General features: G+C 28.6%; 1 protein-coding gene across 1 annotated transcript; it reads right to left on the reverse strand.

Moving 5' to 3' along the window:
• Positions 1 to 11673: 11673 nt before the first annotated feature.
• Positions 11674 to 13055, reverse strand: LOC120072822 (uncharacterized protein At5g65660-like). The gene is made up of 2 exons (XM_039025334.2): positions 12166 to 13055; positions 11674 to 12076 (listed from the first exon to the last, which is right to left on the reverse strand). Exons 1-2 carry the CDS (start codon positions 12394 to 12396, stop codon positions 11909 to 11911), a joined length of 399 nt encoding a protein of 132 aa, XP_038881262.1. The 5' UTR covers positions 12397 to 13055; the 3' UTR covers positions 11674 to 11908.
• Between the last annotated feature and the right edge of the window lie 1863 nt (positions 13056 to 14918).

A 14918-nucleotide genomic window follows, 5' to 3' on the forward strand; every position in this document is an offset into this window, starting at 1 on the left:
GATCCAATCCTAAGAACAATCCATTTTTATAATCGAGAGTAAAATTGTTTACTTTAAAAAAAAAACATTTTAATTTATAAAGAAAGAAAGAAAGAAAAAGAAAAAAAAAAAAAGTAGGTTATTTGAATAATAATTGTACCTAACTTTGTCACTAGGAGTTGCAATAGTAGAAGTGGTGATATTTGTACACAAGTGGTTGTTTGAATTTGGTGTGTTCTGTAGTATCCCACTCTTCCCTCCACGTCCCTTTCAATCTTCCCTGTTACCTAATTTCCCTATTTTCCACTCTCTTTCCCTTTCTTTTAATAATATTATCTCCATCTTTTTTTCCTTTTTTGTTTTTTTGATACAACTTAAGAGTGTTTAACTCATCAACATGAGTTGAGTTGGTATAATATATCAACTCATTGTTTGGTCTACCAATTTTAAGTATTGGTGGAGTTGAGTTGATATATTTTACCAACTCACTCCAACTCACCCTTCCTATATTTTTAATGAATCTATCCATCGGCCATTGTTACACTCTGAGAACTAACTCCAGGCTCTGACAACCACCTCTAATGACACATCCGACGACCAACTCTAGGCTTCGACAACCATCTCCGATGAAAATTCCGACGACGACATCCGAACTCCGACAACCACCTCCGATGACAGCTCCGACGACCAACTCCGAGCTTCGATAACCTTCATGTGACCAACTCGGACAACCACCTTCAGTAACCCAACTCCGACGACCACCTTCGTGCTACCAACTTCGATGACCAATTGGCTCCGACAACAAACTCCGATGACCAACTTCAACTATAAACTCCGATAAAAATCGCCTTTGATGATCACCTTTGAGCGAGCAACTCCGATCACTAACTCGGGGCTTTGACAACCACCTTCGACGACAAACTCTGACAACCAACTCTAATACCACCTTCATGCGACTCACTTCAGGCTCTGACAGTCACCTCTGACTATAATCTCCAGTGAAAATCATCTTTGATGATCAACTTTGACGACCACTTTCGTCCAACCAACTTCTGGATACAAAAACCACCTCCGATGACAAATTTCGACAACCAACTCCAATACATCTTCATGCAATCAATTTCATGCTTCAACAACCACCTCAGACTACAAACTCTAGCAAAAATCATCTTCAATAATCAACTTCAACAACCACTTTCGACTATTATAAGACTGATAACTGTTAAAGTATGTTGTAGAGTTGTTGATTATATAAAAAAATATTGTTTTGTCTACATTAAGTGCAGTATTTATACGTAAAAATTTGTAAAAAAAATATTTTTATTTAATTGAATTCACATACCAAATGAATGTTAAGAATATTTAGACAAAAGTATGTATGTAGTTGAAAAGTATGTAACATATAACAAAACAAATCATAAAATGAAAAAAAAAATAATCTTGGAACATTTTCCAGCGGAATTTAGTGAAAAATAGAGATTTTTTTATTTGATGATCTCCAAATTTAGAGAAAATGAAAGTGAAATTATTGAAAAATGTGGTGACATTTCATTGTTTGTTAGGATAATGGGGAGATTTAATTAAAAATTTCATGACATGATAAAAATATAGAGAATAATTGGAAGAAGATGTAAAAGAAAAAGATGATAATGAAATTCATGGAGAAAAATTAACTAGAATCAAAAGTTTTGATTTTGTTTTAATTTTTCATTTTATTTAAACATATTTATATAAGAAATGCAATGAGTTAATTGTTGTTCATTGCCCAAAAAAGAAAAAGAAAAAAAGAAAAAAAAATAAAAATTAAAAGAAAAAATTACAATCCATATTTTATTTAAACAAAGATCGATAGAATTATTGAATAAAAAAGTTTTAAAACAAAAATATTAATGAGATATTTTTAAATATAAAAAAATATTTAAAAATATTTAGCAAAAAGTTCTAAAAGTATTAATACTTTTAGAACTTTTTGTGTAAATATTTTTGAGATTTTTCTATTTATAAGAATTTTTCCACAGTAATCATAAAAGTATATTATTAAATAAAAAATATTTTAAAAAACTGCATTAGATATTCTGATATATGAACCATGTATCTCAAACACAGACATATGAACTCCACCATATATGAACTTCAGACATTTATCTCAACTTTACATCCCAAACAATTCCTTAAAGTTAAGTTGCCCCATCTGATATTGGTCGTTTTCCTATTTTATTTTATTTTTTAAAATGAAAATAATTGAAAGGACATTAATATTAATAATAACTTTAAACAAAATTTATAAAAATGAAAAATTAGTATATGATTTTTTAAGTGAAAGTAAAGGTTTGTTACGTGGGGTGGAGCTGGAGCGGCCGGCTTCAATAATTAAGTTATAAAAGTACTTGCACAATTTTTTTCTTTATTATTTTTCACGAATTTGAAATTCTCTCTATCTTTTATATATATATATATATGGTTTAATTAAGAGTATGAGAATTATTATTTAGACGAAGAACGGAGGAAGGAGAGAAACCAAACTAAGACGGGATAAGACTGCCTTCCTTGCCCCTATCCTGTTTTGCGTCTCCATCCCATTTGCCTTTTTTTTTTTTTTTTTTTTTTTTTATTGCTATGAATTTTTTTTATAAAAAAACAAATATTTATCAAGTGATTTAAATTTATTTATCAACTAAGTCAAACCAAACTTTAAACTAACAATTATCCTAAACTTTCATAAATGTATAAAAAAAATATAATAACATGTTTAATTTGATACGATTATGAAAGTTTAGAGTTTAAATTGATACACATATAACATTTTAAGATTTAAATTGATATAATTATTAATTTGAGATTTAAATTGATACAATTCTCAAAATCATGATTTAAATAGAAAAAAAAATAAAATGATTATGGTTTGAATATTTCATCCTAAGGTATATTATCAATATTATCTTATTTCTATTGGGAAGTTTAAGAAATTTCTAGGATTTTCTATGAACAATCTACCGTTTAAATCAAGAACAATTTAATATAAAATTTACTATATAATTAAAAGTTTTTTTTCCCAAACGAATTCATGTAATTTAATTGATTTTTTATTTTAGAAAAATAAACCAAACCCAATTCACCACCATGGTATTCCGACCTTCATGTTGCAAAGTTTAATGGAGATTTTGGAAGATCTTTATCTGTGTGCTGCCTTGTGAACACTCTTAGGTATAATGTATAATGTTTTGAAATTGTATTATATATTCATAATAGTCATATATAATATACATTACATTACTCCAAAAGTGTTTTGCGTCATTCAAGAATAGCTTAATAAATAAGCACATGTTAGAATCATTAAAGTTGTGATAATTTTGATCTCTCATCCTACCATTATTGAACATGGAGGATAATAATAAATAAATAAATATTTTAAAAAAAAGAAAAATGGATTTTATTCAGGCCTTCTCAACCAACATAAAATGAATTGATATACTTAATAATGTCATTTGGAATTTGAGTAACCCCCAGATAATGAAAAAGAGAAAAATGCCAAAACCAGGTTCCAGAAGTGGGTTCAAATTAAAACCACCCTAAAATTAAGCCCCCAATTTCTCAATTTGCTTTATCATCATTATTTTGACTTACTAAACGTTAAACAACCCAACAATCCAATAAACAAAAATACATAAATGCAACTATATCTATTCCACCAATTTTTTTACAAATGGTAAAAATGTCAAATTGTTTATAGAAATAGCCAAAAATATATATATATATATATCGATAGATATTGTTAAATTTTTATCAACTAGATTTTTATCATTGATAACCTTCTATCTGTTCGATCAAAGAAGATTAAATTTTATTATTTTTGTTATTTTTCTATTATAATTTGTCGGTAAATTTACGTTAAATTAATTTTTTTTTAAAAAAAAAGAAGAAGAAAAACATGCAGGTTACGTCGTGTCTCCACTCCAATGTGATGATAAGAGCACTGAAGAAAGAAAAAGAAGGAAAAAAGAAAAGGCAATGCATTGGGCACTACCAATTGTCCCACACCAACGAAGGCTCTAACCTCTTTTCATCCGTACGTTTGTAGCCCTTGTTTTTGGTTTGAATTGTGGGGGAAGAACTCCCTTTCCCTTTTCTGCAATATGCCCTACCTTGTTTTTGGATGATTTAGGTAAATGTTTGTTCCTTCTAACTATTTGGTGCATCTCGGTCTAAGTTGTACCCATTTTTATACGTTTTGTTATAATTTATCGTGAATAAATTTTTCTTACAACTAGAAGATAACAAACGATATTTTCTTTCTTCATCTTTCGAAATTAGGGATACCATCATCATCACTTAAGAACTAGGATTGAGATTTCATGACGATATACTAAACATTCTCTTAAGTTCCAGAAGATGAGTGAATCATCGAATCCCACTGATTCTCCAAATTGGAATGTGTCTAAATTCTAAAGTACTAAAAAGAAGTACTATTTTTTTTTTAACGTTATCATTTATATAAATATATATATTCACTTTAATAATGCATAGTTCCACTAATTATATTTTCGGAGTTTTTTTTTTTTTTTTTCTATGAACTTATATTCTTAAGTAATAATAATAATAATAAGAGACAAAGTCTTATGATGTAAGACCTTTGTTCTCTTGTGCAACTAAAACGTGGTTGGGAAGAGATTTTAGAAAGGGGAAAAATAAATAAAACAAAAGAGTAGACACATGATCACTATAAAAAACTTCAATAATATTTTATTAGGTAATATTTCTTTAGACCATATAAATTAACTATCAAATTTTGATGTCATTGTTCTTATTCATATTATCTGTTAAAAAATAATGAATAAGAATGTAATTCTCTAATTTGTATTTAGCCTCTGTGAGAATCTCTAATATATTTAATAGTCATTTTTATTTCACATGAATTTATTTCGTTAACCACTCAAACAAAAGTATAATTATATTAAGTCCATGAATAGTAATGTTGCCATAAGATAATATAGAATACTTAGGTGGTGGATTTTTTTTCGTCCTTCTAATTTTTTTAAAACTAGAGAAAATTTGAAGTTTTTTCATCTCAACATCAAAATCCTCACATAATAGAATAATTAAATAAATTTTAGAAAGAAGAGTCCTATGGATAATTTTGAAGAAGGAAAAAGGAAATAACACTAAGGTAAAATCAAGACCAAGATAGTCTAACTCTATGTAAACTCAAAACAAACAAGAGACGGTCTCTTGAAAGGCCTAAATATGGGCCCAAACAAACAAGTGGAGGAGGCAATTAAACCATTATTTAACCCAATTGCGTACCTCAGCCACGAGCTCTGAGGTGAGGTCGACTTATGACTCAAAGGATGAGACCATCCTATGCCTTCACAAGTTTAGCTTGATTACGTCTTTTTTGGTCCAATTTGAAAGGGGATTGAGGAAAACATAGATTAATCTCTTATAAATCCTATTAAATCATTCAAAAGCTTAAGATAATCAGTGAAAGTAAATTTAATATTATATCATTTAACACTTCATTCACTTGTGTGTTTGATATATGTAGAAGACCCAACAAGTAGAATTCAATGTTAATTGGAGAAGAAATAACATTATAAAAATTTGAATACGTGACCTTCTAGACTACTATTCTAATACTACATTAAATCATAGATTGATTAAAAAAAAAAAAAGAGAGAATTTAAATTAATAGATAAAAGATAAATATAATATCATGTAATATAACAAATTATATTTTTACACAAATTAAAGTTCATCTTATTCCTCGAAAAGTTTGTAAGGGATGGTTTAATCATGTGGTTCGTACGAGTTTGAAATAATGGTTTGATTGGGTGGTACATGCCCAATACGTACTTGGGAAAATGCTCTCAATCATGTGCTTGAAGAAAATGGCGGATTTAATATAATAATAATAATAATAATTTATTATTAAAAAAAAAAAGAAAAAGAAAAAGAAAGAGGCAGATTTCTTTTCCTAATTTCCACCTTTGATAAAATGGTCAATGGTTTCTGCTACATGGGGCTGGAAGATCAACCAAAGTGCTCGACAATGGAATCATCTCGTGATCAAAATTTATCATTAAATTAAATTATGACAAAAAGAAAATGTAAATTAAATTAAATTCTCTGTTTCAAGTCAAATTTACCAAACCATTTCATGAGGGGATTTGATTTGGACATTATTTCATCATCATCTTTATTTAGGGAGAGAATGAGAAGAAAAAAATATATTGAATCATCTTTGACATTTTAAGGAAAAAAAGCATGTTTTTTCTTTCTATAAATTCAGTCATGTCATGAAAAATACTCTTGTAAATAGTAAATGAGTGAACAATTTAAAACCAATTTTGAATTGTTGAGACTAAAATTTTATTTGGTATCTATTTTTATTTTTTTTTAAAATTAAGTTTATAAAACACTTTTTCCACCTCTAAATTTGTTGCTTTGTTATATACTCTCTGTTTATTTTAAAAAAACCAAATCAAGTTTTGAAAACTAAATAAGATAGTATAAACATGTTTTTTTTGTTTTTAAAATTTATATAGAAATCAAGTATTTTACTTGAGACAATGAAAACAGTTGAAAATGAACGAGTTTAATTTTGAAAACCAAAAAATAAGGCACTGTTTGGTAATAATTTTGTTTTTAGTTTTTGGTTTTTGAAAATTAAGCATACTTTCTTCTTATTTCTTACAATGATTTGTATATTTTCAAGTACAATTGTATTAAAAAAACAACAAGAAGTTTTTATGAGCTACATTTTTTAGTTTTCAAATTTTAGCTTGGTTTTAAGCTATTGGCAAAAGGTAGATAACTTATAAAAAAAATTTGGAGGTGGAAGTAGTGTTTATAAACTTAACTTTAAAAAACAAAAATAATAAAAGACCAAATATTTATCAAACGGGACCTAAATAGTTACCGAACAAGACATATGATTACTTTTGAAATCTCAGGCCAAATAGACAACAAACTCAAATTTCAAGACCAAAGTGTATTTTAACTAAGAAAAAGAGAGAATTTTTGAAACAATGATTTTCCAACGCCAAGCTCGCAAAAATAAACCGATCATACAATTCCAAAGTTTTGAAATTCATCAATATCATTAAAACTTCAAACAATCATACTCTTGTACCTTAAACACACCTCTTCAATTATGGAAACTTAAATTTAAACCCTCAATCAAAATGTCAAAATCTCAATATTACATAAATATCTACGAAAATATTGATGTGATGAATACTTCTAGAATAAAAAATAAAAAGGATAAAAAAAATAAAAGGATATTGAAATTATTAAATAAATATTTTACTAAGATACTTAATATTTATATTAAATTCATGTGAGTAGCATTTTTTTATGTTTCAATTTAATCTTATGATAATATTAAACTCATGAAACATGTGAAAATATCTATTTAAATATTTAAACATGTTGATGAAATTTTAATTAAAAAACGTAAACAAACCGAAAAAAAAAATCGGTGGAGAAGAGGTACAAAACAAAAATCGAAGGTACAAAACAAAAATCAAAGTACAAAGGTGGAGTGAAAAAGAAAGAAAAAAGTGAAGCATAGTGCAAGAAACAGGGGAATTTAAGTGATGATGAGCTGAATGGGAATGAAAAATTGAGTTGAAATAGAAGTGGGTCAGTGTTTGTCATCATTTTGCACTCTCTCTTCTTCTTTTTCTCATCTATAATCATAATCTCATCTCTTCATCTTTTCTTTTTAACTTAATCTACGACATTTAAAATATTCATGTTCATTCAAATATCCATATCCTAAATTTATGAAAATATCGATATTAATAAATTTATGAAAATGTAAAAATATCAACATATCAGTCGAAAATTAATGCCATAATTATATATACTTCAATTGTATTATTTTTTTAAATCGTTCATGATTGTTATCTATCCCTTCTTTACATTGAATGTAATTAATTTTACAACGTAGAAGTATATACATATATTAATAATTTTGTTTGCTCTTAATAATTATTAAATTTATGATTTCTTTCATGTCCACCATATATCTTTTATTTTAAAATTTTCAGACAAGATTGGGAGAGAGAAGTAGAAACTAAGCAATAATTAAGGTTAAGGATGATTAATTTCCAAAGGCCAATGATTTGAAGGAATAATGTAATACTTTTATATATATATATATATATAAAATAATAATATGTATATGGTATATTTGTCGAGATTTTGAATTTCATTTTAGTTGTTATACAACTCATTAACTCCATGCTTACACACTTGTAGTTAATTTACAATTTTCAATCAAATCATTATTCAAAAGATGTGGGTGAAATTACTAAAACCACCAACTTTCTTTCAATCGTTGAGCTTCCGATATTGCATCAAATTTAATTCATTCAAATTTTAAATTGAGCAGAGGTAAAATATAGAATTTGAATTCAAAAACTTGTTTATAAACCAAATGTTTTGTTTTTAAATCAATTAATTCCGGCCATGTTCTCTTTTCTGTTTTGGGGTTTTTTCAGGTTACTTGTACCTGAGGTCGAAGTATGCTAATATAATTGGTTGTAAACTTGTATCAGAATTATTAAGAATGATCTGTCCTCAAAGCTCCAGTGATTTTTCTTTTTTTTTTATATATATATAATAAATTTTAATATATGTTTTTTTGTTTTTAATGTATTTGTCAGCAATGTTTTATGGCTAAAATTATCGGGACAACGTGGACATATTGTATTGCTTTTCTTTTAGAAAAATTGATAATATTCTGAACTATATATAGTTTTCTGGGGACTAAAAGTAAACGAGATTCAAAAGTAAACATCTTTTAAAGATAATTTTAAATTTTATTCTAAAAGAAAAAAGATAATTTAAAAATTAAACCCTCCGTTTGGAACTGAAAAACAAAAGTTTAAGAAATTATTCTAAATTAGTGATTTGAAGATTCTAATTAGAAAAATAAGTAAGACTATTTACATAAAATAAGAAAATTAATTTTTTTTAATATAAAAACTGATAGAAGTCTTACTTATTGACAAAATAGGAAACTTAAATTCACTAATAGACATTTTTTTTAAAGATATTATAATTAAAGTATGGAGTGGGGGAATCGAATTTCAAACCTTGAGGTAGATAGTACGAACCCATGCTAGTTAAACTACCTTTTGTTGGCAAAATTGTGTAAATATAACTAATAGACGTTGATAGAAGTCTATTAGTGTCTATCAATGTTTTCTTTTGTTATTTCTATAAATAGCTTGACATATTTTCTATTTATGAAAATTTTTCTTCTAATGATGATTTTTTAATTGAAAGCTTAATATGACAAGATTAAATAAATAATTTATATCATAATCCTATAAAATCCAATCAAATCTAACCATTTTAATTTGGGAAAATGTTACCATATTTGAAAATATTTTATATTTCAAATTATTGTCTTTCTTATATATAATAAAGACGAATTTCATTTTAACTACGTTATAATTTGAAATTCTTCAAAGTCATTATGTCTATTTGAAAATTCATTATGATTTGATTCAAAATTATAATTAAAATTAATCAATTAAAATATTTAATGCATATCATATTAATTATAATTTAATATTTATTTTTTAAAAAACAATTAAGTACAATGTTGGTAATTTTAGATTCTATAGCATTTTACTGACATAACAAGTTATTTGATTCCCATACCATAATTTGTTATCAGACCTCTATAAAATCTTAAATCAAACCGTCTATATGAGAATATATTTTAATAAAAAATATATTGAATAAATAGCCAAAAAAAGTGAGAAAATATTATATATTAATAAATAATACTAAAAAAAGATTTTATAACTATGATATATTAATAATGAATGAAGTTATTTATAATAAATAATGAACTGATCATAAATTATTAATAAGTAATTAATTATGCTGTTAAAAAATGAATTTTTGTACGACCTTAATTAACTTAGGTTTAAATACTACTTTAGTCATTATAATAGTTTTGGTTCATTTTGATCTTTATACTTTCAAAATGTTCACTTTGATCCCTATATTTTAAAAATGTTCATTTTAGTCATTATACTTTTAAAGAGTTATTATTTGGTCTATTTATTTTCACTTTTAAATGACGAGAATGGTCATTTTTTTGAAAGTTCTAAGAACCAAAATGAACAAAAATTGAAACTATAAAGATAAAATGAACAAAAATTGAAAGTATAGGAACCAAAATGAACAATTTGAAAGTAGAGAGACCAAAATGAACAAAAACAAAAAATATAAAGACCAAAGTAGTATTTAGACCATTACGTTATTAAATGTATTTAAGATGTTGTTTCATTAAAATAAATAATTGTAGTCCTTTAATAAGTTTTGATTTATAAAAAAGAATTAAGTATATTTAATGAAATATTGAAGAGTTATTCTATTCAAAAAATTAAAAGAATTTATCTCGATAAATTAATATGAATTAGTTTTAATTAATTAACCATATTCGAAGTAAAAAAGTAAATGGGCGAGGAGAAAAGAGAAAATACACCCATTTGCAAAGAAATGAAATACCCTAAACCGTGGAAAAAGAGAGTGTCTGCTAAAAAAGTGAACAGTTTTAAAATTTGGGTGTTGAAAACGAGCAGTAGGTACGCGTCTTTTTTCCTCCAAAACTGGCTAGAAAAGAAAATAACGATGGTATTTTCCATAAATACGCTTTTACGTTTTCTGTAAGCAAGTTTTGAAAACTAAAAAAAATTAGTTTTCGAGAAGTTGGTTTTATTTTTTAGAATTTGTTTAAAGATTTAACTATTGTACTTTAATTGTAAGAAGTGAAGATGAAATAGACTTAACTTTAAAAAAACAAAACAAAAACCAAAGGGTTATCAAATAGGAATTTAGTTTTTTTTTTTTAAAAAAATTAAGTTTACTTTGTTTCAATTTTTTACCATGGTTTCGTATTTTATTAAGTAAAAAAGTGAAAAAGATGATTTTTTTCTAGATGAAATGAAAATTGGATTCATGTAACAAGAGAAAGGTTTCCCATTCATGAAAGATTTTAGCTTTCGTGCTTTGGTGCGTCTCCAAGATTCTCTTGATTTTGAATTGTTAGCCAAATTCCAAATTTCAAAAACAATTTTTTAAAAATGACTTCCTTTTTGTTTTTAGTTTTCGAAATTTGACTTAATTTTTGAAAATAGATAACAAATTACGTATTTAGAGGTGAATGAAGTATTTGTAGACTTAATCTTTAAAAATAAAAAATTAACTAAATGGTAACCATTCGAATTCGAATCCTAAACAGAAAGGACAAAATGTTCAAATCAACTACTTTTATTGATTTTTCTAGATAAAAATTGATTTTTCTAGATAAAACAAAACCTTATGTCTTATAACCATTTTTTAAAATCTAGTTTATTACTTTTTCTTAGTGTAGTTCAAGAGAAATGATTAGTTGTCCTGAATAAACCACCATACTCCCCTCCTCTTTATCACAAAAATTAAAAAAAAAATAAAAAGAAATCAAATTGTCACCTGAATTTGGGATACACAAAAGATGGTGCATATGAGCTGCTGCATCGAAGTTAATTTCCTGATGAAACTTCAATGAAGTAATAAATGGCATATTAATTACCAAATGTTTTCTAAACTGGGTTGGTTAGTACTCTGTTTCGAATTGATTTCACAATTCATTTCGTTAAACATTAAAAGATGATTAAAATGCTCAAAACGTTAATAAAAAATTAAATTGCTTCTAATTCATATTTATGCTCTGTTTTTCCGCCGTAAGTTTGTAACTGCCCAGAGGCAGAGACGAAACTTGGTGAGGAACGCTTTGTGAAATATACACAATGAAATTCGAAGCCCTTGAAATTCCCCTTCTCAAGGAAACATAACAGATGAAACTGAAAAGAATTCATTTGCTTCTACTATGTACACAGATCAATCAATGGTGAATCTGAATCTGCTAATAGAAAGGAACCGCAATCCTCAGCGGCTTCGGCGGCTTCTCCACTTTCACCTCAATCATCTCCGCCCGCGGCGGCTCCCTGGGGCACGGCATCGCAATAAACTTCGGAATAGAATCCCCAGGCATCAACACCGACAAGCTCTCTCTCTGATTCTTCTCCAAATCCTGATCCAGAAAAATCAATTAATCGTTTCAGGCTTTCAGAAATCAAAAGTAGAAAATAAAAGTAACCGATCAAGGATCGGTGAAATTACCTGGGAAGTAGGGTTAGATTTGGAGGGAGATGATCGGAGGTGAAGATCGTCATCATGTAGGGGTTGGGAAGCGGAACGGCGGAGGGATCTGAGTTTATCCCAGTGATAGCAGCAAGAGAAGATTCCGCTCAAGGTGAAGATAACGAGAAGGAGAAGAGCAGTGCCGAGGGGAAACCCTAAGGAGGGTCTGGATGCGTCGGCGTGAGGCGGGGAGAAATCGGGACTCTCCATGTGGAATCTGTCATGTGTTGGGAGAAAGAATTAAGGAATGGAAAGGTGAAAACGCCAATGGAAATGGGTATATCTAAATCAGGAAGGACAAGAAGAAAGGAATGAGAAAATGGGAGGAGCATTTGGGGAATATATAATGGAAAACAGAGGAAAGTGGAGGAAGGAAGAAGAAGAAGAAAAGTATCGTGTACAATGTAAAGGTACAGCTAAGTACGGAAAAAGCTATGGAGCCCACCTGCCTGTTGTGGTGCTACTCAATAGTCTGCATTCACTAAGAAAAAAGGTATGTGGGTTTGTTTTAACTTTCAATCTCTGTAGAAAATGCTTATATGATATGATTCGGTTCTTTGTTTATTTCTTTTTGGCGTTGTTGAGATTCAATCTAATAAAGTGTAGTTCATATTGAAATGAGGGTGGTGTGGTGGTCATATACCGTGTGGGATTAGGATTGTTAACAAAGTGGGGTGAGTGGCGTCCATTGGGCTTCACTCTTTTGTTGACTTTAGAAGAAAACCCAGATTGGGTTGTAGTTGTATTGTAGTGAAGTTAATAACAAAATTAACTGATTGGGAGTCTGCTAAATTCTGGCATATCTATTTAGGAAGTGTCGAGTTGTGGAGAAACGAGTATGAAGGATGAGATGGGGAAAGTGGGTGGAAGAAAGTGAAAGGCAAAGGGGGAAGATGAGGCCAGACAGTGGTACCCAGTTGGGAAATGGGCCAGAGCCAGGGCCACGGGGGAACAACGGATGCCAATCTGGGTTGGCTGGCTCCCAATAACTGACCCTTCACTGCCACCAACCCTCACCCACTCCCTTTCCCTTTCCATATACTCCTTTTTTTTCATTCCCATTCTACATTTTCCGCATACTACAACTGTAAATCCAACCACACTTCTCATACCAATATTTTCCATGGCAATTGTTGTGCTGGATCTCAGTTCGTACTCCTTGTGGGCCTTCTTTTGTGGATTTACTTGAATCTCAATGAAATTTTGAATTAAATTTGGATATATTCCAAATTTTATCTCCAAGTATTTAAAAAATGTAATATTCAAAGTTTCTAGAGTTGACCTCAAGTCCTCAAGTTAAAAAAATTTCAAAACTTGCAAAAATATGGATTGTGTGGGGGTTCTTAATTCCGGTACATGGCTGTGTCAGAAGTAACTTAGAGAGAATAAAAGAAGTTGTAGTTTGGAGTATGAAAGTTTGAAAAATGAGGTTGGGCGAGGCCCATATGGTGTGCCCTTGTCTATAGGACCACAAATACAATCTTTGATCTTCTTAGGGGCCACTACAAATATCTACACAAAATCTCTCGTTTCAACTATAACAAATCCAAGTCAGACTTCAATTTTAACATTTTTCTTTTCATCCTTTTCCAAGAAACAACCTGTCCAATCAATTCCTCGGCCGCCCCCATTCTTCGAATTTTCCTTCTCCAAATATTTATTTCATTTATTGAATACCATTTTTAATCATTTCGGTCTTTTCTCAAAAAAAAAAAAAAAAAAAATCGATCTTTTATTATATAAAATGGATCTTTTATTCTAATATGGTAGATTTAAAAGGTTATTAGAAAAATATGGTGGTTTTAAAACTAATTAGAGAAATATACTTGTTTTGTCTATTCGAGACTAGAAGTCGAGGTTGAGAATTCGACGAAGATGGATGTGAGGGTTGAGAACTCGATGAACTTAGTGAAAGAATTTGCATGGAGATTTGTCGAACGTCGATACATAAGTCGAAAGTTCAACCCTCGACAAGTAAGATATGTCGAATGTTGAACATTTGACCTACATAAGTCGAAAGTTCAACCGTCGACAAGCTTCATGTCCCGTCCCATCCTGCCAGCCTTCGTCTGCCGTTGCCGTTGCCATGCCTACTGCTGACCAAGAATCTAGACATCTTTAAACGCATGCCCTGCCTCCCCAACCACCAGCCTTTAATTTGTGGGTCGAGTGTATGTGTTTTTAAACACAAGGATTTTCAGTCATCCATCTCCTCCCATTTTTTTTCCATTTTCATATCTCTTCTTTTATTTCATTTGATACAAATTGTTCTCACACTTTTCCCTTGATCACAAACTATACTGGTTCGTTACTCTACTAAATTTTTATTTTTTAAGAATAATTATAAAATTTATTTTTTGTTATTATATATATTTTTTTTTATAGATTCTAATTTTTTTAATTTTTTGTAGTTGTTGCCAGATAACAAATAACAGGAAAAAAAGGTGAACGCTGTCACTTTAAAGGAAAAAAAAGAACTATCGTCGAATTTGTGAGTTGAACTTTAACTTTTATTTATTATTAGTTTTTTGTTTTTAATATTTGTTTATGCTAAATATATCATTTTTATTCCTTATATTGATGTCTATCATGATAATGTTATTTTTTAATATTATTTTTTTAATTGAAGATCAATAAGTAATTTTATTTATTTGCCTTTTTTTTAATGACATTCTATATTTTAGTATTGTTTCTTAGTTAACAAGTTTAGTATAGTTTAAAAAGTTTAGTTT

This window comes from Benincasa hispida, chromosome 3 (assembly GCF_027475165.1).
Source record: "Benincasa hispida cultivar pf3 chromosome 3, pf3_genome.v1.1, whole genome shotgun sequence".
Classification (NCBI taxonomy): domain Eukaryota; kingdom Viridiplantae; phylum Streptophyta; class Magnoliopsida; order Cucurbitales; family Cucurbitaceae; genus Benincasa; species Benincasa hispida.